Here is a 25,248-nt window from a genome sequence, read left to right as displayed (position 1 = left end):
TAAACAATGGGGCTCACATTAGAGTCGAAAGACTATAGTCATGCCACCCGGTGATGCTCCAGGCAAGGATTCACTGACGTTAACCACTCACATGCAAGTAATGGATATGCTGATGTTTGTAAACAAGACAAAACATTCATGTTTGAAACTGGAAATGAAAACAAAATAATGATATTCTGTTATTGGGGCCAACTGACAACTAGCCTCATAAGCTACCACACGTCGTCAAAGCAGATAGTTTTTTCCTTCATTCATCATTTATTCCTTTCTTCCCTTCCTTCCTTAATTCCCCCCTCCTACTCAATTCTTTCCTACTTCACTCCCTTCCTCCCTTCCTTCTTTCCTTCCTAATTCCGCTCATTTCTTCCCTTCCTTCCCCTACATTCACTCCCTTGAGTCAATCCTTCCCTCCTACCCTTCATTCATTCCTCCCTGCCCTAGCTTCATTTCAGTTCCTCCCTCCTTCCCTCTTCCTTGGTTTCATCTTTCCCTCCTTCGGTCACCTCCTTGCTGAAAGCGTTTCGCTGGCATCAAGACCTGTGGATGCCATCCCTCGCCACAAGAGGTTACTGTTATCTCGGATATTTTTTTACATGCCACCTTAAAATCGTTTAGGAAAGCGGTAAGCAACAGAAAGAATGCATAATACATCTTATAGGCCACCCTTTGACTAAATGAGTGGTTTTCAAACTATTTACTATGACGGCACACTAAGAAACAACTAATATTTTTGCGGCACACCTGCCCTTGTATATATATATATATATATATATATATATATATATATATATATATATATATATATATGTATATATATATATATATATATATATATATATATATATATATATATATATATATATATATATATATATAAAATTAGTCACCCTTGATAAATATAATTTACAATTTACAAAAGTTTCATTATATTATGTACAGAAATCAAAATCCCACTCAAATTTTCGCGGCACACCAAGGAGATAATGGCGGCACACACTTTGAGAATCACTGGACTAAATAAAGTAGCAAAAGGCTGGGGTCGACCACCCTTTCAATCCCAAGCCTTCCACGATTGTTGTGTACCTTTCGCGTTTGATCATAGCCCCTCCGCGGTTGAAGGGAGACGGGCCGGCGTGAGGGAGCAAGCTGCTCACACCTTTCGAGCATACTGGGCCGTCTGTATCTCAGTGACGGGCGCTGAGCTCAGATTAATGGTGGGATCATACATCCGCGATTTCGCTCTGCGACGGTTGGCGATTTTGAAAATTTCCGAAATCGGCATATACGCTCGACATCGTAGCGACGTCCCTGCGATTAGCCGCAATCGTCGCGCGATAAAGTTCGCGCGACTTGCGGGTGCCGGCCCGTCGCGCGAACATTTTGCAATGTTCAAAAAGTTCGCAGAAAGTCTGCGATATTGGCCAAATCGCACGATTATTCGCACGGTTAAGCGAGAGACCATCGCAGTATGCGCTCGCATACCTTCGTCAAACGCAACGGGTCGCGGTGTATGCGCGCGTATATGCGAGCGACTTTGTACATCGTGCGTATGGCAGCGACGCTGCTTCGGAACGCGAGATGACAGCGAGCGAGCGGGAGGGTGTGAAAAACCGTTGGCGAGCGACCCACCAGTCAGTACGCTCGTACTCACATCGTCTTGCCACACGCCGCTACCCTGCCCGCCTGCTGCTACCCGCTGCCTGTCTGCCTGCCTGCCTGCCCTTCACCCGCCATTACACCATGCCGAAGGACACCAACAAGGCGGCGAAGAGGTCAAGGCACACCCCTCCGCCCAAAGCCACTCAGCCCCCAGCCACTCAGCCCCTAGACACGCAGCCCCCAGACACTCAGCCCCCAGACACTCAGCCCCCAGACACTCAGCCCCCAGACACTCAGCCCCCAGACACTCAGCCCCCAGACACTCAGCCCCCAGACACTCAGCCCCCAGACACTCAGCCCCAAGACACTCAGCCCCAAGACACTCAGCCCCTAGACACTCAGCCCCAAGACACTCAGCCCCAAGACACTCAGCCCCAAGACACTCAGCCCCTAGACACTCAGCCCCTAGACACTCAGCCCCTAGACACTCAGCCCCAAGACACTCAGCCCCAGGATACTATACGGCCAAGTTGAGGGGCCCTCCCTTTTATCTATGAGGGGTCGTACAGCGACGCGCCCTCGACGTTTTCTCGACCATGCGTGCGACGTCGAGCGTCGTCGAGCGGCTAGACGAGGGGCGGTCGCGCATAGTCGCCAGTTCCTGCGTTCATCGCGAACCGTCGCAACGGGTTTTATATTCAAAATTGTGCTCCTCTGCGTACAGTCGCGCGCATTCACGCACGATTCACCTCGACGTCCCCTCGACTGTCGCCCTCGTGTGCGTATAGGCGAGCGACCCTCCCTCGCCATGTTGCTGTGAGTTGAAACAGAGGCAAACTCGCAGAGACAATGGCGATGCTCCCACGATTTCGTGCATTTTCAAAATCGCCAACCGTCGCACAGCGAAATCAAAGATGTGTGATCCCAGCATAAGGAACGCTGCTGTAGGCTGCCCGACCGCAGAGGAAGAAAAGTAGCTCAATGTATTAATAAATGAACCACGTAGAGCAGTGGTTCTTAACCTAGGGGCGCGCCTCCTAGGAGGGCGTCAGTAATTTCCAGGCAAGGATGGCAGTACGGTATGGTATGGTACGGAATTACGGTACGGTATGGTATTTTTTAAGGTAAAAGTACGGTACGAAATTACGGTACGGTATTTTTTGTCAAGTACGGTACGGTACGAAATTACGTTATTTTTTCCGTACCTTTTCCGTACCCTTTTCATACTTTATTAAAATTCTAATATGTATTCCACTGCCTCTGTTCAGAATAGACTAATATGAATATCCGGACGATTGCGACACAAAATAGTTTTATTTACGAGAGAGAGAGAGAGAGAGAGAGAGAGAGAGAGAGAGAGAGAGAGAGAGAGAGAGAGAGAGAGAGGTACTAGACGGCAACTCGTCTGTTGGCCTTCGGGCCTCGGCCCGTCATTTCTAAGACATATTATGTAAGTTCATACTACCGCACCTATTAGAACTGGAACTTTTCACTAACAGTAAAAAGTTCCAGTTCTAATACCTATTATATTTAGTGATAAATATACGTACTATAAAAGGTATTTTCATTAATAAGAAAACTAAAAACAGTTATATGAACTTAATCTTCAGTCTCATCAATAAGGAAGTGTTTCCACAAGTACTTCATAAAATTGGTTAATTTTAGAGATGTAGGCAGCTTATCGCATTGGTACGATATTGGGTACGAAATTACGGTACGAAATTTTATTTTTTCATACTAGTACGGTACGGTTTTTTGGTAACGGTACAAATTTACGGTACGGTATTTTTAAGCATGCGGAATTACGATATTTATTACGTACCGTACCGTACTGCCACCCTTGTTTCCAGGGTGGGCGCGAGCCCTAGGAAAAACTAGGAATTTCTCAATTTTTTTTTCTATAGTCTATTGTCTATTGAAGAAGTAGCAATACCGCTAGATTCGCAGCAGAAGGCAGATTTCCATTAAAAGTTCCAGCCTGAAGACTTTCAGCTATCTCCAGCTTACTTGGTGGACATCTCCGAAGCGTTGAATGTTCTCAACCTTAAACTACAAAGGGAAACATCAGCATCATTATGCACCACGACACCATTCAAACCTTGGCCAAACTCGACCCCTGGATGTGTCGAATTCAGCAAGGCAATACAGACATATTTAATAAATTGGATTCTGCTCATTCACGGTAACCTTGGTTCTGAGTTTAAGAAACAAATAGTCACTCATCTGCTGACTTGAAAACATAATTCATCAGATACTTCCCAGATAAAAATGAAAAATGTGAAGCCTAGTAAATCATCAGGAACCCATTTCAATGTGAAGTAACTCATGTTTCGGGTGAAGTGCAAGAGGGGTTTCTTGAGTTAAAGTTAAACTCTACAGCTAAGAAAGACTTCAAAGAACTGGATCTTGAGACCTTCTGGGTCAAGTACTTCCTGTTTACTCTCTGATCTCACCTCAGGCTCTTCGGAATCTAGCTATGTTCGGATCCACGTATCTTTGTAAAGCTTCATTTTCCACACTCGTTGCTGTCAACACCAAATACAGAAACAGGCTGAACGTTGAAGGGGACTTAGCAGTGCACTCTCTGGCATTCAACCACGCATTCAAGATCTAGTACCTAAGAAGCAGTGTCAAGTATGTCACTAATGACTAGGTAATTTATACTCAATAAAAAGACAGCATTTTTTTTTACAATTTTTCTTTAAAATCTGGAGGGAAATGTTAATCATAGATGCAAGCGGGGCGTAGAGGAAAGCACCAATTCCTAGAGGGGGCGTGCTAGTAAAAAGGTTAGGAACCACTGACGCAGAGCATAGGAAAAGTGTCCTGGCTGGAGGACGGAAAGGGTACGAGGGGATTATGTTAGGACAAGACTGAAATGTTGATTGTGATTTTCTCTCTCTCTCTCTCTCTCTCTCTCTCTCTCTCTCTCTCTCTCTCTCTCTCTCTCTCTCTCTCTCTCTCTCTCTCTTTTGCAGTGTTCCTCGTCATCGCGCTCGAGGCGTCTTCATTATCTTCAAGGTAAATATACTGTTTTATTGGAGCCAACACTTTACTAATTTACACACACACACTCACACACATACACACACACACACATACATACGTGCACACACAAACACACACACACACACATACATACGTGCACACACACACACACACACACACACACACACACACACATTCGTGCACACACACACACACACACACACACACACACAGACATACGTGTACACACACACACACACACACATACACATATATACGTGCACACACACATATACGTGCACACACACACACACACACACACACACACACACGTGCACACACACACACACACACACACACACGTGCACACACACACACACACACACACACACACACACACACACACACACACACACACACACACACACACACACACACACGTGCGCACACCCACCCACACACCCACACACTCACACCCACACACACACTCACACTCACACACACACACACACGTGCACACACACACACACACACACACACACACACACGTGCACACCCACACACACACACACACACACACACGTGCACACACACAAAAATATACAGAAAAATATTTGCATGCATTTTTTTCCCTTATTTGGTACTCGGTAACATAATATAATTTAGGTTACTTTGCCTGTGTTCTCTCTCTCTCTCTCTCTCTCTCTCTCTCTCTCTCTCTCTCTCTCTCTCTCTCTCTCTCTCTCTGATGATTTATTACCATTTTTACCTTGGGTCTGTGGTGTCTGAATATCTGTGTAAATTTCTCTCTCTCTCTCTCTCTCTCTCTCTCTCTCTCTCTCTCTCTCTCTCTCTCTCTCTCTCTCTCTCACACACACACACAGTCTGGAGATGATATTTACAGTTTCTTTTTATTTTTATTGCGTTTTATTTTATTCATTGGTTTATTTTGTCGTCTTCGCCCCGCTGGAGGTGACAAGACCGGTGGCGTAGCTTGGAGTCCATCGGTTCGTGCAGGCCCAAGGTGTCTGCGTTTGCCCACTGTCCATTCAGAACAATACAGCAGCTGATTACTTTGCATTTTCTTTCTCAGTTTTTTCAGGCCGTAGGTGGAGCTGAAGTTGTTTGTGTGTGTGGTGTGTCCATCCACAGTGATCCAGTTGACTGAAGAACTTTGCGTTTTCTTTCTCTCAGTTATACATCGACTCATCGCAGTAGCCTCTCTTCTTGGTCACCCTCTCTTCACTCACGAGTCAACGGATCTACGATAAATAGTTACAAGATGAAAAGAGAGTTACCCAATGCATCAGGTGAGTTTCGTGATGTGTTTTATTTTTATTTTTTACGTGTACGCCTATAGCGCCGGGAGGCTTTCTTGAGGGACCTGGATGGTAGTCGGCCCCAACCCGTCATGGCGCAGGTAAGTGTTTATAGTGGCGCCATCTTCTCTTGGCTCATGCTGCCCCCCGCAACTCGTTGTTGATTCACTTGGACGGTTTCCTCTAGAGTCCGGGTTCATGGGTGGTCTTCAGGACAGCATGTGGATAGTTTTAAGCCACTCGGCGGTGACTAAAAAATCCGAGGTGGTAGCGTGGGGATTCGAACCCGCGTCGTCCATCACGCGGTGAATGTGGGCCCAGCACGCTACCACTCAGCCACCGCCTACCCGGGAGAGTGAATGTAAAAATGACCAGTGACAAGGAGTGTCGCTGACGGTTGTGTCTTAGGCCGTGTGTCTAGAAAGTGTGGCGTGCCGGAAGTGAACCAGCCCAAGGCCTTGACCTGTATTTTTTTCGGGGGGGCGGGGGATAAAAGAGGGAGTCAGTGGTGAAACAAAACGATGGAGAAAACCCAGTAACAGAGAAGTGGCCGAAAGAATGATCTACTTTGTTATAGTAGACAACGAAAGGAAAAATAAATTAATCCAATTATCAAGGGGGGCATAGCCTGGGAAATGCTTTGGCGCACCCTTCTTCCAAGCAAGTCTCTATGCAGGCCGCCCTCCGACCCAAAGCAATTCATGGCAGGATCCAAAAACTTTCCCGTCATGAGCTTTATCAGTGTCCCCTTGGCATCCATTCAGGGTTGTCTCTTACAGAAACAACATGGAGAGCAAGGCTGACTTCTGGGTAGCGTGCCACGTATCCATGTAGCTAGAGTAGGCATTCGTGGACTATGCAGGTAATTGGCCTTGATTTAGCCTTAGAGTAATAGCAGATTTGACAGTCATTCCAGTATTACATCATGATTCTTTGTAGACACTTATTCTGAAAGTCATCAAATCGCCTCTTCATGTCACAATTTAGTGTCAATGTCTCACAGCTGTATAGTAAGAAAGGGAGCACAAGTGACTTAGAGATCAAAATCTTTGCACTGCACAAGTGTAGACACCACCATACAACAGCTGAGTGTTGGCCAAGCCAATCTGCTTTAAATGTTATACCCTCCGGGTTGCCAGGCTATTTCATCTCTCAAAGCTTGAGTTCATGGCCAGCAGGCAGCCCAGTCTCTGATCTGGATTGGTTGGGGTGGGGCCTGCAAGCCCTCTCCGTAAAACCCTCACCCCCGCCAAATTCAAGATAAAAAGTAGATGCTGAGGTTGAAGCTCTGTAACAGATCTCGATCCCTGCCCGGCAGTTTGCTGAGTGACCTGATTATTCACATCTGGTTAGCCTGCCACTTATAATGGATTCAAGGCAAAGCCTACAGATCCCTGTATTCTGAAGGGTGAAAGTTCCCTTGGCCTACTTCTTTCTGGGGGCAGCCAGGGTTGTGTAGAAGTAGTGCCAGTTCATGTAAGCCTCAAGAGGGTTATCTGTGGAGCACCTGGAATTTCTTTCAAGGGATCACTAAGTCTCACATCAAATGAATCCAAAAGGTTGAAGGCGGTTATAGTGAAACGCTCTGAAAAGGAAAGGCCTGTCAATGCCGAGATCAGTGCGGGGGAGACACCTACTACCTGTCCAGTATCAGCAATGGTAACTGTCTAAGGGGGCTAGCTATAAGCATTTCCAGGTAATTGCAGCCTTTTGTTGTTGAGACTAATCCAACTGAGGAGCGTACAGTGTGAGTGACACTGAGCCACACTTTGCATTTCATGGATCTTATTGCAGGGTAGGCTCCAACTGGGATGAGTGAAACTGGACAGAAGGTGCTCAATACCAAACTCAACTCGATTTTAGACCAGCAGTGGCCCCAGTGGACACACTCATTGTCTTAGGTGACTTTAAAAGTACCCCTTGCTTTTGGCTCATATACCAGGAACACCAACAGCTTTTCTTCTGAATTGTGCAAGATCCAGGTTATGCTGACGTCACACATACGCGATTTCGCTCTGGGCCGGTTGTCGATTTTGAAAATGCACGAAATCTTGGGAGCATCGCCATTGTCTCTGCGAGTTTGCCTCCATTTCAACTCACAACAACATGGCGAGGGAGGGTCGCTCGCCTATACGCACATGAGGGCGACAGGCGAGGGGACGTCGAGGTGAATGGTGTGTGAATGCGCGCGACTGTACGCAGAAGAGCCCAATTTTAAAATTAAACCCGTTGCGACGGTTCGCGATGAACGCAGGGCCTGGCGACTATTGTGCGACCGCCCCTCGTCTAGTCGCTCGACGACGCTCGACGTCGCACGCATGGTCGAAAAAACGTCGAGGGCACGTCGCTGTACGAACCCTCATAGATAAAAGGGAGGGCCCCTCAACCTGGCCGTATAGTGCCCACCTGTCCCCCAAGGAAGCCAGTCACGCGCCATGAATAGCCTGTACAAGTTCATCCAAAAAAATACCCTACGGGATCCACAACTCATCAGAGATATAATCGGGTTTGAGACAACCCAGCCCATCCTTTTGTGCATCGCATGGAAGGAGCTGCAGGAAAAGAAGAAGAAGAAGCGAAGAAAGAAGAGGAGAGTGTGGGTCAGGCCCTACCTGACAAGGCGTGGCACCCAAGGCTATTACCACAACCTCATGAAGGAACTGGCGGAAGAGGACACGGAGCTGTACAAGAATTTCACACGGCTGGACGAGGAGCTCTTCAACGAAATTGTGGAGCGGGTACGGGGATATATTGAGAAGAAAAGGACCTTCTGGAGGGAGCCCTTGGACGTCGGGCTACGTGTAGCTGTTACCCTGAGATTCCTAGCTTCAGGCGACAGCTACAAGGTTATTGGCGACGGCTTTCGTGTGGCACCCAATACCATCTCCCTCATAGTGCCTGAGATCTGCCGAGCCATCGTTGCTGCGTCAAAACTCAAATTCTCCCAGCAATGCCCTCATTCAGCAAACAAAGCGAATAGAGTGCTGGGCTTTATTAAGAGACACTTTTTATTCAATGATAAAGATGTAATACTCCCGCTTTACAATAGTTTAGTCAGAACCAACTTGGAGTATGCGGTTAATTTTTGTTCTCTCCACCATGCAAAGGAAATTGCTAAATTAGAAGGTGTTCAACGTCAGGGCAACAAAAATGATCCCTTTCTTACACATCAAAGTTTACGAAAAGAGGCTCTCAACTCATAACATGTTCTCTCTTGAGAAACGTCGCCTCCGAGGAAAACTCATCGAATAGTTTAAAATACTTAATGACTTCACGAATCAATTTTTTTTTTATAATTGATGATACTTTGCGAACGAGAAATAATGGCACAAAACGTATCTGTAAACAAGTAAATTCACATTGAACCAAAATTTTCTTCACCAACGTTGTAGTGGTTCAGTGCAACACGATTAACTCCCTTAAAAACAAGCTCGACCGACACTTCCTTCAACTTAATATTTACTAAAGTAGAAATGTAAAGTTTTGGTGCCATTTGATTAATATAAATTCACTTAGGTTCAAGGACAGACCACCTAGTCTGGACCATCGGTTCTGTGTGGTCTGAATGTCTATGTAAATCTTTGTAAAAATCACGAGACTGAAAGACTACATTTTCTTAAAGGAAAGAAGGCAGCCAAAACGAGGAAACAAAATGTGGCCGCAGGCGCTGCTCCTCTAAATAGTTTAATAAGAGTTTCAAATGGAGGCCAGATACTTCCCTCTTGAAAGTGTTAAGTTATGGGCAGGAGGAAATGCAGATACAGGAAGGCTGTTCTAGACTTTACCAGCGAAAGGAAGGAACAAATGCAGATACTAGTTATCTCTTGCATAAGAAATTTGGATAAGAATAGAAAATCATGTGCAGCAGGGCCGTAGGAGGGGTGAAGGCATGCAGTTAGCAAGTTCAGAAAAGCAGTCAGCACGAAAATATTGATAGAAGACAGAAAGAGAGGCATCATTATGGCAGAGGTTAAGAGGAAGAAAACTGTCAGTAAGAGGAGGGGAGTTGATGAGACATTTTCGGGCCCTTTGGCTGCCTGCTATCCTGTAAGAAGATTGCAGTCTTTCAGTCTCGTGATGAAACACTGATTCTACTCTACTCCAGGGTCCAGAGAATACCGGGTCTGACCAAGGGGCGACCAAAATTCAAACGGACTGCGCATGCATTGACGTCACTAGGTGCCAACGAGGGTCCAAGGGCGTGTTGCCCGGCAAGTCTGTGTTTTAATGCATATCTTTGTGAAAATTATATTTTTTCTGTGATAAATAAAGGATTTCCAGCATTAATATCTTATAAACATCATCAAATTAGACATAAAAAAGAGGAAATAAATAAGATACAGTATAAGGGGAGGGAGAAATATTCACATAAAAAATCATATAAATACATTGACAGTCGTAACAGAGTAGACTCCTATTATTTTGATTTGTCACCGTTTCTAAACATCTCTTTTTGGCATTCATAACGCTGTCGTTACAATTACTATATTCAACAAGCCGATCCTCCATTCCGATACTAGTCAACTCAGTCACCTGGTATCTGGCAACTACGAGTGAGGGGGACTGCTACAACCCTGTTATAGTGGACACTATTAACAATAGGGCATAGAAAAGCAGTCAGGGGAAGAAAATAACAGAAAAAAACACCTTGGTTTAGGGTGAAATGTATAAGTGTGCACTGCAAAGTGACTAAGTGCACGGTGTGAAGTATAGCAGTGTTGAGAAGGAGAAGTATTCAAATGGGTCAAGGGTTACAACAAAGGCGATATAAGTAAAGTACTGAGAATTAGCCAGCAGGATAGAACTCGCATTAATGGATTTAAATTAGAAAAGTATAGATTTAGGAGAGATATAGGCAAGCATTGGTTTAGTAATAGGGTGGTGGGGGAATGGAATAGACTCAGCAATCACATAGTTAGTGCAGGGACGATAGCTTGTTTTAAGAGTAGACTGGATAGCTACATGGACGAGGACGACAGGTGGCAGTGAGGTGTGGGTGCAGTAAGGTGACGGGGTACTGGATGCGTGCCTAGTACCGCCGGTATAACGAGGATCAAGCCTCTACCTGTAACCCCTGTAACTACACCTCACCCATCGTGAGTAGTGGGGGGGATTCTGGAGCTGCCCTGTGTAGGCCACCCGGCCTCTTGCAGTTTCCCTATGTTCTTATGTAGTGCGGCGACGGCCTGATGAACGAGCCTCCCATAACCCACTTAGCCAGTGGGGTACCTCTTTGGCCGACTCGGTAAGGAGTGGCTCTCCCGTCACGCTGGTCGCGGGTTCAATCCCAGGCAGCCGGGGAATACCCTCTCCTTGTTGTGATTAATTTCTAGTGTGTTTCGATAAACGCAGAGGACGTGTGGGACCAAGAGAGTAATAGAAAAAAGAGAATAGAAAATCTCATTAAACTTATGTTCTTCTTATGACGTGAGAAGCGCGGGACACACTCCCCTTTACTTGAATGACTCATCGGCAAAGAATCCAGCAAGCTGTTACCTATCAGTCCTTCTCTATAAACGAGACGGCAACGGTTCAGGCCGCCCACGGCGTTTAGCAATGCCTCATTGTGTTGTGGTTGGGTGCAACAGTAGCAATCGCTGGATTACTTACATTATTAATGTGGTAATATGCTGAGAGAGAGAGAGAGAGAGAGAGAGAGAGAGAGAGAGAGCAGTCTGAGGGAGGGGAAGGTGGTGAGGGGTGAGAGTGAACCAGATGACACACCGCAGTTATGACGTCATCGATGACGTTTCAGTGAGCTATCCTTATAGTATATAATCCTTGGTAGTGAGGGAGAGAGCCTCCCGCAATATATAAGCCTCAAAATAGTCATTACGAATTGGACTACTTACATTATTAGTGTGGTAATATGCTGCAAGAGAGAGAGAGAGAGAGAGAGAGAGAGAGAGAGAGAGAGAGAGAGAGAGAGAGAGAGAGAGAGAGAGAGAGAGAAAAACCCGAGGGAGGGGGGGGGGTGAGAGCCACAGCACTTCGTGACGTCACAGCCACAGTTGCCCCGCCCCATCGGCTTCAAACTGCGTGTGACTTGACCCTTTCTCTTTCTGGACCCTGCTCTACTCATATGAGTGACTGAGTTTGGAACCACCCCCACACTTGACATGCATGCTCCATATGACAGCAGACAAGGCTCTCGTACATGGACGGCATTTGAGAAGGGGAAAAGAACTGCTGGAGACATTATGGAATCCCTAACTTCTCTCTCTCCCTCTCAAACACACACGCACACACACATTCATATTTTAACTTCAGTACTATTTGGCTAGATTTCTATGCTTTTACTCATCCCGCAACATTTCCATATTTTTCTCTCTACAATATTACGTCTTAGACGAAGTGTGTGTGTGTGTGTGTGTGTGTGTGTGTGTGTGTGTGTGTGTGTGTGTGAGAGAGAGAGAGAGAGAGAGAGAGAGAGAGAGAGAGAGAGAGAGAATTTTTTTTTTCAGTACTATGCTATGAATAGTTTATTATGTAGCGATACAACCCTGTTATATTCCTTTATTGTTGTTTATATATTGCACAGCACTGGTAATTTTATTTTATGATGGTGGACGATATAAAACAACAATAAATATAACGGTAGGATATATTGTTAAATAAACTAAATATTGATCGCCTACTCCTGAACGAAATAGTTAATTAATGCGTATCTATGAAGTAGAGAACAACGTATATTTACCTTTCACGCACCACACAGTCGTGGGCAGAGTGGTGTTATAATGAACTAAGGAAGATATAAAACCCTGCTTTGATTCTACTCTGAGGAAAGCCACCCTCCAGGCCTCCACCACAAGAGGGCGAATGTGTTTGTGTTTGTGTGTGTGTGTGTGTGTGTGTGTGTGTGTGTGTGTGTGTGTGTGTATTCGTGCGTTGAGTAAGTAGAGAAGAGCGAGAGGTGTCTATACAAGACGGATACTCTTGGGACAAGGAGTCGATCGAGAGCGACTGGGGGCGAAGCCAGCGCCGGACACCGGCCGCAGGCTTGGAGCTCGATCTTGATGTCACAGGTGACTCGCAATACGGAGACTTTAATTATATGCTGCCGGGAATCAGGACCAATGTATTTAATACGGCGATCTTGGAAATACGTGATTCTCATATCTTTGTCTCCAGCCAAAACACAGAAAAAAGTAATCTAACCCAGCAAGGGAGAGATAAACCTACCGATGCCGGTGACTGAACCCGCAGCCGGCCAGACAGGAAGCATCTAGATTCTGGAGAAACATAGCTTAATTCACGACTCGCAGCATGGGTTCACGAAAGGTACGCCATACCTTACCAATCTCTTGTCCTTCTATAATAAAGTAATTGAGGCGGTTGATAGAGATGAAAACTATCATGTAATATATCTTGATTTTAGTGGTGTTTGACAAAGTTTTTCACCACCGACTGCTGCTTAAATTACAGGCTCAGGGAGTAGACCGGAACATTTTGAACTGGATCAGGGCGTGGCTTAGCAATAGGAAGCAAAGACTGCATATCAATGGTAAAAGATCTGACTAGGACTGTGTTACGAGTGGGGTCCCACAAAGTTCGGTATTGGGTCCACTGCTGTTTTCATTTATATCAATGATTTAGATACAGGAATTAATACTGATGTCAATACGTTTGCTGATGATACTAAGATCGGTTGAGTAATTGTGTCGGATCAGGACGCTAATGTTCTCCAGGATGAACTAAACAGATTGTACAATTGGGTGGGGATGTGGCAGATAGAGTTCAATGTCAGGAAGTGCAGTATTCTGAGTGTAGGTAGGAACAACAACTCACATAATTATTGCTTAAATGACACTTCCAGAAGCAGGTCTTTGTGTGAGAGGGCTTTAGGTGACTTAGTGAGCTTCATCCAAGGACACAATGCGTTCAAGCTAGAAACCAAGCAAATAGGGTACAGGGATTCATTTCAAGGAGTGTAAGCAACAGGAGTGCTTAAGGCATCCTTAAGTTATAAATAGCATTAGTTAAACCTCATCTTGATTCAGTTCTGGTCACCTTACTATAAAATGGATATCATAATGTTAGAATCGATAAGAAGGAGGATGGAAAAGATGATTCACGGGTTATTAAGAAACTTGCCATATGAGAAAAGACAATTAAACTTGCATTCTCTAGAAAGGCGAAAGGTGCTAGGAGACTTGATCGAAGTTTTTAAATTTATGAAGGGCTTTTATAAGGGGATATTAATAAGGTAGGACACGTGGTAATGGGTTTAAACTTGATATATTCAGATTCAACAAGGAGATCGTCAAAAATTGGTTTACCAACAGAGTGGTGGATGAGTGAAACAGGCTTAGCAGTCATGTTGTGAGTGCCAATACGACAGCCAGTTTAAAAGACAGTTTAGATAAATTTATGGATAGTAATTTTAGGTGGGTTTAAGTTCACAGGAGGTGCCTTGTACATGTCTACCAGCTTCTTGCAGACTCCTTACGTTCTCATGTTCTTATGTTCTTAAAGAACTAATGCTTTCTGAGAAGAGACAAGGAGAGGTATGGCATGAGTTTTGCTGAGGATGTCGAGGGCCATCTCATTTAAATGACCTCTGACCTGCCTACTGAACCCTGAAGAAGCTCTGCACTGGGCCTCTCTCTCAAGCAAGTGCTATCCGAGCAAAATTGATTGCTTCGTCAAAGACATGGATGAGTAGAGAGCTCTTTGGACTGAGTACTTCAAACGGTTGTTCGCGGCAGATGCTCAGATGGAGCAGCCCCTAATCAGTAGCTAACTGCTGATCCACCCATTGGCAAAAGCCTCTGGAAAGAATCAGAGGGGCTGTGACCAGGTTAGGGGCTAGAAAGGCAACTGGTGTTTGTAACATCAGTATGGAGCTCATCAAAGCTGGTGGTGAGCCCATACATGATCCGCAAGTTGAATGCTGTCTTGACTGTCGTATGGCAATCTGGTACTATATCTCTTGATTGGAATAGGGGGCTGGTTGGCCCTATCTGGAAATGGAAAAGGGACCATTAGTAATGTAACAACTACAGTGGTATTTCACTGGTCAATGGCAAGCATTGCTGAAGTTGAAGAGGCTTGAGCAGTCTGGGTATCAGGCTTTGTAAGTCAATAATTGACCGTTTCGTAGCACTATATGAACTGGTGGAGTGTCATTGTGAGGTTCGACAAGGTATACTTGCAGCCTAAGTCGATCTCAAGAAGGCGTTTGATTCAGTCCTTCGTGTAGAACTCTTCGGCAACTTAGTGGGATTCCTGCAAGAACCATTTTCCTATTAATTGGTCTATACTCTGAGACAGTGTGCTGTGAAATGTGTGCTGGGGAGGGGCGTATCCAACTTTTTTCCCCTGAAAACACGACTGAGGACCGTGTATTAGGCAGAGTTGAGGAGCAGTCATTGTGGAGGATCTGCTGGCAATGCCAAGGTCACTGATCTTGTTTTTGCTGATGATGCAGCAACCTTCGTCGAGTCGCTGGGGGCTCTGATAATGGGTCTAAAGGCCGTACACGAGAAGGCAAAGCCTTTGGTAATTTAGGTCTCTTGGGCCATTACTAAGATACAGGTGTTTGGAGGCTCACTGGATGAAAAAGTGCAGTATGTTTATGCATGTGTCAAGAACATTGATATTGTTACGCCACCCTCCATAAACCACCAACACCAGGCAGACAGGCGGCATGCTTAACATACAGGGGCATGAACCCAGAACAGTTCCCAAAGACGCCAGACACCGACAGCGGCCCAGAGCACCGAGGAGGAGAACGCAGGGAGGCAAGGAAGGGCACAAGGAAATCCACAATAACACTAGTTCTGATAGAATGACAGGTTCCACTGTCCACACACGTTACACAAGTCCTCGGGCACAGTGCAGGTTAATCAGGGTACAAGGGACACGCACAAGGGGCACGCACACGGCTCTAGCAGACACGCAACACGAGCACCTCTCAGACTCAGTCACGCGGCTCTGTCCATCAGCTCGTCTCACACGCAACTCCTCCGCTTCTTAAGTCTCTCCATCTGTCTGTCCCGTCTCCCCCACCCCTGCACCTTTCACTTCACTCTTGCGCAACCAGCTCCTCCCACGCCCCAACGGGGCTCCACCCGACTGCCACACCGTCAGCCAGCCGCAGGTTTTCTGTGGGTTCCACAATGCCTTCCGCTTCACGCATCGCTCTGGACAGTCGACACCGGATCCTGGCCTCCGTCCTAAGGCAAGGTGCAGTCGCTCAGCCGTAACTACCCCGCACAGATGCTTTCCATTTATAGGGGCCTTGTCCGCCCTCGTATGCATCTCACGTGTGAGGGGGGGGCTCCACTCACACAGCTCTTCTGGACAGAGTGGAGTCTAAGGATCTTCGTCTCATCTACTCTCCTCCTCTTACTGTTAGTCTTCTACCTCTTAAATTCCGCCGCCATGATGCCTCTCTATCTTCTCTATCTCTATATTTTCATGCTCTTCTGAACTTTCTAACTGCATGCCTCACCCCAACACTCCGACGGCCCCGCTGCACATGACTTTCTACTCCTGCTCATCCCTATACTGTTCAAACCCCTTATGCAAGAGTTAACCACCATCTCCATTCTTTCATTCCCTTCACTGGTAAACTTTGGAACAGCCTTCCTTCGTCAGTATTTCCTCCTGCCTATGACTTAACCTCTTTTAAGAAGAGTATCAGGACACCTCTCCAACGGAAATTGACCTCTCTTTTGTCTACACTTTACTTTTGGCTTTTATGGGAGCGGCGAGTAGCGGGCTTTTTTTTTCTTGCACTCTTTATGTTGCCCTTGAGCCGTTTTCTTTAATGTAAAAAAAAAAAAAAAAAAAAAACTACCTCCGCACAGCCAACTTCCGGAAGCAAGGGCACTTCTTGACCGCGCACCCTCACCAGCTTCCATTCGAGGTCGACACAAGCCTTGCTCTGCATCAAGTAGTCGAGGCCCAGCAAGCACGGCTCGCCCAGATAGGCGACGTACACCGGCAGCCGCTTCTCCGCGCTGCCCACGCCGATACGTGCCTCCAATGGCCCCTTGAGCTGCACACAGTGTCCCGTGACGCCGCACAGCCTCTTTGGCGCGTCTGGGAGTCGCCTAGCGGCCAGGATGTCAGGCAGCGCCGAGGTCTTTTCAGCCCTGGTGTTCACTGTCAGGCGGCATGGCTTCCCATCCAATGAGCCTTCCACCAGCATCGCGCTGGTTGTTCGGCGACATCTTACACAAGTCAGGGCCCGGGGACTGAGGACGGCTAGGATTCGGCCCCCTTCTCCAGCCTGTCCGAGTTTCCCGCCTGCGCCACTTACTTCGGATTGAGGCAGGCGTTCGAGCGGTGGCCAGACTTGCCACAGTCCTTGTAGTTGTAGCAAGGCTGGAACGCGTCTGAACCCAGCCGGTCGAGAGAGCGCGTCCTTCGCTCCCTCGGATACCGACTGCGTCTGTGCCCCTTCTCGCCACAGCCCCAACACGAGCCGTGAAAACCATCCGGGCTCAGCTGGAAGTACTGAGCTGCAAATCGTCCGGGGCAGACGTCACACTTAAGGTTCGAAGGCATTGTTAGAAATTTAAGCGAGTTAACAGTTTGGGCAAATATTAAAAGCGCTTTCGAAATAACCTAAAGTGTGACCATAAATTGAACTGGATAAAAATTGTACATGGAAATTAGATACTGCTGTGCTAGATGCCTCCAACACTGGGAGTTCGCTTCCACAGGGTCTTGAAAACGCCTCAAAGACCAATCGCTTGTCCTGAGCCTCGGTCACGAGAGAGACTTTCACAACCCGACGCTTTTCAGCTATTGTCCTCGAAGTTTTGTCCCATAGAACGGGGCCGGCGTAGTCACACAGCAGAGCTGGCAAGGGAAGAGAGGAACCAGCAATTCGTTCCCACTTTCCGAAACGTCTAACCCAACTCTGCGACCCTTTCGAGGCCTGGCCAGTGTCACCTGTCACCAGGTGTTCTCCTCCAACTCTAGAGAGTATCAGACGCCCTTTCTGAGACCAAAAAGCTGAAATATTCCTTGAGTATAAGAAAAACCCTCAAACTCCACCTAGAAGCCGGGAGGTACAACCTCAAATGCCCACGGAAGACATCTTTCAGGAGAAAACAAGAACCAGCTGTTATGCAGAATAGGGATGGGGGTACCGTCGATAGAGGGGAGGGACGGGGAGCTCACACCGACAACTGGTTCCCAGGGAGGCCGTTTAGTGTAGAGGTCGCCACACTCCACATCGCAGGCTTAAATAATCAGGCACGGTCCATGTCAAGGCAAGGAGGTTCAGATGGTTATAGGACTGATTGAAGCCAGGAGAACGGCGGCAACTCCTTCAATCGAGTCCAAGTATGATTATATCTTCACCAGGTTTCTAAGGAAATATGATCAAATCAACCAAAAGTGTAAGTGTAAACATGTTAAGATACAAAGTCCAATACACCTCCCGTACTCTTCAGTAGACCGCGACCGGACCCAGGGAAAGCGGCAGCCCGACCCGGCAATTGTGAGTGGCGCCTCGTGGGAAGAGACGCCCGTTGCGGTGAGGTAGAGACGCACACTGCCTCGTAGACGTCACTCGATGGAGGATGACGGACTCAGCAGAATGTCAGCTGCCTGAGTGCCCGTAGATGATGACTCCGGGGTAGACGGGAAGCCAAGGACGAACAAACGGTGTCAGCTCGGCGAGGAGACGAGACTGGGTAGGTGGGACGGAGGCGCCGGCAGGCCGGAGCTCCAAGGTTGAGAGGGAGGAAAGGGGACGCAGGTCCTGGACCGCTCTCGGGTCAGTTCCGCTCTGCCTCAGCTCTCGGGCAACCACACCACCTTGGCTCGCTTCGACGCCGCGTGGAGTCAGGGCGCCGGCCGTGAAGCCGAATGAGACTGCATCGCCACCAGGAGCAGCTTCGGGTCGGCGAACAAAGCAGGCTGGGTGTAGCGGCAAGCTGGGAATAATCGAAAGAGCATCAACCCTTATACCGGAGTGTGTGTGTACGTGTGTGTGTTAGTGGTAGTTCAGCCCTCACAGTCCAGCTGACTAGGACCCTGGAACTCCAGCCATTGTCTCATAAAGAGATCCTCTGCCTGCAGTCCAATCCACCACTGCTGCTGCACAAAGGCTTCACCGTGACCCTGGCACGGGAGACAGATCAGGTATTACACCTTGTCCAAGGGTGACCTGAGACTATGCAGGGCAGGGACGTCTAGTTCCCTGAGGTGAAAACACTACTACACCATGACGGCACGAACGTTATGAAATTCAACCTTTGAAACATGTGACCACCTTTCTGCATTACATAAAGGCTAAGATTACTGTAGGTAAGCTTAGGAACAATACCCTTAACTCATTTTTGGTGATGACTATTTAAAACATCATGATTTCTTATGCAGATTCTGATCAAGGTCGCGGCGAGAAACTTGATAATGATCCTGGACCAATGGAGATGCCCTGTAAAGATGGTGAGTAGCTAATTCATTGACTGATTAAGTAGGTGAATGAGTGACTGAGGTAGGGAAGGAAAGAAAAGTGCAAATAAGTGACAACATACTACTGTAAGAAGAACTATTACTGAGCTCTGCAGAGAAGGTGACTTACTGACTGGCTGAGGGAGTGAATGAGTTAGTGAGGGAGTGATAAAATGAGTGAGTGAGTGAGGAAAGGAGAAAAGTGCAAATGAGTAACAACATGCTACTGTCTGAAGTATGATTACTGAGTTCTACGGGGAAGGACTAACTGGCTGGCTGAGGGAGTGAGGTAATGAGTCAGTGAGTGGATAAGTGCGTGAATAATTGAAGAAGGGAAGGAGAAAAGTGCAAATGAATGGCAACATGCTACTGTCTGAAGAACGATTATTACTCTGTGGGGAGGAGGACTGATGAGTGGAGTTACTAGTGACCTGACCAGAGAGATGAGGTGAGTGGAGAGGAAGGAGGGAGAAGGGGGAGGAGGAAGACATGAAGTGGTCTGATAAAGGAATGAAGAAAAAGGACTGAGGGGGATGTGTGGAGGGTGAATAGTGAAAGCTAGGAGGTGAAGGGGATGAGGAGGACCAAATGAGAGGGAGAGGGGGAGAAGGAAGGTGAAGAAGGGAGAGTGAGAGAGAGAGTGAGTGAGGGAAGAGAAGAGAGGGATAAAAGTGAGAGGGATAGAGAGGAGGGGGAAGAAGAGGAGAGCGGGAGGGTGAGGGGAATTGGGTGAGGAGGAGGGAAGATGAGAGACCAGGCAGGAAGAATGAGGAGGAGAGACTGGAGAGGTGAGAGAATGATAGAAGAGGTAGGGAGTGTAGATGCCTAATAACACCTGAATTTTAATATTCCCTTAACTTCATCGGACAGAAGGTGACTTGCCTCTTATCAGTGCTGATTTGCAAAGAGAAGTTGCGCTTGATTGCCATAACAATGTGATACAATATTAAAGACATGTGCACGTAATATGATTTGTACACAACATGGCAGAATGAAGCTATCTGTATATGTCATGAGATAATACCTTTATTATGTAAATGATGATTTTCCAAGCAAATATGAGCATTATGGGCAAGGGCCTGCGATGCGATCGTTTTTCAAGACTTGAAAAATGACTAGTGGCCTCTGTACACTATCTTTAACACACAATAACCTGACTGGTGGCCACTGTACACTATCTTTAACACATTATAACCTGACTGGTGGCCTCTGTACACTATCTTTAACACACAATAACCTGACTGGTGGCCTCTGTACACTATCTTTAACACACTATAACCTGACTGGTGGCCTCTGTACACTATCTTTAACACACAATAACCTGACTGGTGGCCTCTGTACACTATCTTTAACACACTATAACCTGACTGGTGGCCTCTGTACACTATCTTTAACACACAATAACCTGACTGGTGGCCACTGTACACTGCTTTAACACACTATAACCTGACTGGTGGCCTCTGTACACTATCTTTAACACACTATAACCTGACTGGTGGCCACTGTACACTATCTTTAACACATTATAACCTGACTGGTGGCCTCTGTACACTATCTTTAACACACTATAACCTGACTGGTGGCCTCTGTACACTATCTTTAACACACTATAACCTGACTGGTGGCCTCTGTACACTATCTTTAACACACAATAACCTGACTGGTGGCCTCTGTACACTATCTTTAACACACAATAACCTGACTGGTGGCCACTGTACACTATCTTTAACACACTATAACCTGACTGGTGGCCACTGCACACTGACTGGTGGCCACTGCACACTGACTGGTGGCCGCTTTACACTGACTGGTGGCCACTGCACACTGACTGGTGGCCACTGTACACTGACTGGTGGCCACTGTACACTGACTGGTGGCCACTGTACACTGACTGGTGGCCGCTTTACACTGACTGGTGACCACTGTACACTGACTGGTGGCCACTGCACACTGACTGGTGGCCACTGCACACTGACTGGTGGCCACTGCACACTGACTGGTGGCCACTGTACACTGACTGGTGGCCACTGTACACTGACTGGTGGCCGCTTTACACTGACTGGTGACCACTGTACACTGACTGGTGGCCACTGCACACTGACTGGTGGCCACTGTACACTGACTGGTGGCCGCTTTACACTGACTGGTGGCCGCTGTACACTGACTGGTGGCCACTGTACACTGACTGGTGGCCGCTGTACACTGACTGGTGGCCGCTGTACACTGACTGGTGGCCACTGTACACTGACTGGTGGCCACTGTACACTGACTGGTGGCCGCTGTACACTGACTGGTGGCCACTGTACACTGACTGGTGGCCGCTGTACACTGACTGGTGGCCACTGTACACTGACTGGTGGCCGCTGTACACTGACTGGTGGCCGCTGTACACTGACTGGTGGCCGCTGTACACTGACTGGTGGCCGCTGTACACTGACTGGTGGCCGCTGTACACTGACTGGTGGCCACTGTACACTGACTGGTGGCCGCTGTACACTGACTGGTGGCCGCTGTACACTGACTGGTGGCCGCTGTACACTGACTGGTGGCCGCTGTACACTGACTGGTGGCCGCTGTACACTGACTGGTGGCCAATGCACACTGACTGGTGGCCGCTGTACACTGACTGGTGGCCGCTGTACACTGACTGGTGGCCGCTGTACACTGACTGGTGGCCGCTGTACACTGACTGGTGGCCGCTGTACACTGACTGGTGGCCACTGTACACTGACTGGTGGCCACTGTACACTGACTGGTGGCCACTGTACACTGACTGGTGGCCACTGTACACTGACTGGTGGCCGCTGTACACTGACTGGTGGCCACTGTACACTGACTGGTGGCCACTGTACACTGACTGGTGGCCACTGTACACTGACTGGTGGCCACTGTACACTGACTGGTGGCCACTGTACACTGACTGGTGGCCACTGTACACTGACTGGTGGCCACTGCACACTGACTGGTGGCCGCTTTACACTGACTGGTGGCCACTGTACACTGACTGGTGGCCACTGCACACTGACTGGTGGCCACTGTACACTGACTGGTGGCCACTGCACACTGACTGGTGGCCACTGCACACTGACTGGTGGCCGCTTTACACTGACTGGTGGCCACTGTACACTGACTGGTGGGCACTGCACACTGACTGGTGGCCGCTGTACACTGACTGGTGGGCACTGCACACTGACTGGTGGCCACTGTACACTGACTGGTGGGCACTGCACACTGACTGGTGGCCGCTGTACACTGACTGGTGGCCGCTGTACACTGACTGGTGGCCGCTGTACACTGACTGGTGGCCGCTGTACACTGACTGGTAGTTGTTGTACACTGACTGGTGGTTGTTGTACACTGACTGGTGGTTGTTGTACACTGACTGGTGGTTGTTGTACACTGACTGGTGGTTGTTGTACACTGACTGGTGGTTGTTGTACACTGACTGGTGGTTGTTGTACACTGACTGGTGGCCGCTGTACACTGACTGGTGGCCGCTGTACACTGACTGGTGGCCGCTGTACACTGACTGATGGCCGCTGTACACTGACTGGTGGCCGCTGTACACTGACTGGTGGCCGCTGTACACTGACTGGTGGCCGCTGTACACTGACTGGTGGCCGCTGTACACTGACTGGTGGCCGTTGTACACTAACTGGTGGCTGTTGTACACTGACTGGTGGCCGCTGTACACTGACTGGTGGCCGCTGTATACTGACTGGTGGCCATTGCACACTGACTGGTGGCCACTATACACTGACTGGTGGCCACTGCACACTGACTGGTGGCCACTGTACACTGACTGGTGGCCACTGTACACTGACCGGTGGCCACTGTACACTGACTGGTGGCCACTGTACACTGACTGGTGGCCACTGTGCACTGACTGGTGGCCACTGTACACTGACTGGTGGCCACTGCACACTGACTGGTGGCCACTGCACACTGACTGGTGGCCACTGCACACTGACTGGTGGCCACTGCACACTGACTGGTGGCCGCTTTACACTGACTGGTGGCCACTGCACACTGACTGGTGGCCACTGTGCACTGACTGGTGGCCACTGTACACTGACTGATGGCCACTGTACATTGACTGGTGGCCACTGCACACTGACTGGTGGCCGCTTTACACTGACTGGTGGCCACTGTACACTGACTGGTGGCCGCTGCACAATGACTGGTGACCACTGCACACTGACTGGTGGCCACTGTACACTGACTGGTGGCCACTGCACACTGACTGGTGGCCGCTTTACACTGACTGGTGGCCACTGTACACTGACTGGTGGCCGCTGTACACTGACTGGTGGCCACTGTACACTGACTATTAAATTATTTACAATGACTGGTCACCACTTATCTCTTCCTGTCCCCGAGTGATAGATTCGTCCACACCTTTGTCTCCTTGTGTCCCTCATCGAATGACAGATTGGCTCACACATTTGTCTCCTTGTGTTCATGATTGAGAAAAAAGATTCACCCACACTTTTGTCTCCTCCTGTCCCCGAGTTATACATTCACCCACACTTTTGTCTCCTCATGTCCTTGAGTGATCTTTAGTTCACACTTTTGTTTCCTCCTGTAATGGAGTAATGGCCTGATTACCTCACTTACATTTTTTGCTGACCCATTGACACATGTGTTCTTTTACAGGACACCCCGGGCTGCCAAGCTTCAAGGACCCGCCACATGTGAAATCCATCACGGAAAAAACTGCGACGGTGTTTATCTACCCTTTCACGACACAGGATTACATTGAGGATATGTTCAATGGCAGCCAGTTCTCCTACGTGCTGCAGTTTTGGGTAAGTGTACACCACAAAACATCTCATGACGACCAATGAAGGATAATTAATCAGAAGGGTAAATCAGCACAGGTAATTGTCGGATGAATGCATGGCAAGGTATGGCAAGGAAGAATGCATGGCAAATACGGCTCATACGCGGTGATCCCAGGGACCATAGTTCAAGTCTAATTGCAAGATGTTGATAATTTTTAACCAAAGTCTAGTGGCGGAAGATTTTGCTCATAAATAGGAGCTGTGTATGTAAGTAACTTTGGTAAAGAATTGATCTTCACAGAAAGTTAGCATGACGACAGTTTAAACTTTCTTGAGACACTCATTTGTTCCCACAGGAAGATGGGAGCAGCAGGCTCAATGAGGAGAACAGAACATTTGAAGGGACATGGCGAGGGTACACGTACACGTTCTCTGGCCTGACACCGGACACGACGTACACATTCTCTGGCCTGACAACGAACTCGGGGAACTGGGTCTCTGGCATAACAGTGAACACGGGGTACAGGTTCTCTGGTTTGACACCGAGCACAAATTACCACGTGCAGGCGCTGGTGAAGGTGACGGTGGGCGGCAAGACCTGCACGGCTGACATGAAGGAGGTGATGGCCAGCACCTTCACCACTTGTCCAGGTAAAGGTGGAGAGAGAGAGAGAGAGAGAGAGAGAGAGAGAGAGAGAGAGAGAGAGAGAGAGAGAGAGAGAGAGAGAGAGAGAGAGAGAGAGAGAGAGAAATAAACCTTTCTCTATACACAGAGCCGCTGGTGCCTGAAGGACTGTCAGCCACCAGTTACTCCAGCACAAGTATTGCTGTAGAATGGTCGGTGAGTCAGTAGGTGGTGCGAGTCAGCTGTGTGATTCAGCAGATGGTTTGAGTCTACCGATGGTGGGATAGCAAGCGGTGTGAATCAGCAGTGTGTCAGCAGTGTGATTCAGCAGGTGGTGTGAGTCAGCAGTGTGAGTCAGGAGAGTGATTTAGTAGGTGGTATGAGTCAGCAGTGTGATTCAACAGGTGGTATGAGACGGACGGTGATGTGAGAGCAGGTGGTGTGAGTCAGCAGTGTGAGTCAGCAGGTGGTGTGAGTCAGCAGCGTGATTCAGATGGTGTGATTTAGCAGATGG

The 25,248-nt window shown here is 48.0% G+C and overlaps 1 protein-coding gene across 1 annotated transcript in view; it reads left to right on the top strand.

Annotated features, from left to right (window-relative positions):
• LOC126984049 (uncharacterized) overlaps positions 1-24,950 on the top strand; it is a gene marked incomplete at its 3' end in the record, with an annotated part of 42,595 nt that extends 17,645 nt beyond the window's left edge. The window contains 6 exon segments of the mRNA XM_050837427.1: positions 4,578-4,620; positions 5,782-5,897; positions 19,251-19,319; positions 23,982-24,133; positions 24,466-24,760; positions 24,883-24,950. Of these exon segments, the coding sequence (XP_050693384.1) occupies positions 4,578-4,620; positions 5,782-5,897; positions 19,251-19,319; positions 23,982-24,133; positions 24,466-24,760; positions 24,883-24,950 (743 nt within the window).
• Between the last annotated feature and the right edge of the window lie 298 nt (positions 24,951-25,248).

Source organism: Eriocheir sinensis, chromosome 5 (assembly GCF_024679095.1).
Source record: "Eriocheir sinensis breed Jianghai 21 chromosome 5, ASM2467909v1, whole genome shotgun sequence".
NCBI lineage: Eukaryota > Metazoa > Arthropoda > Malacostraca > Decapoda > Varunidae > Eriocheir > Eriocheir sinensis.
The sequence above is the reverse complement of the archived record's forward strand: the minus strand, read 5'-3'. Positions and strand labels throughout refer to the sequence as shown.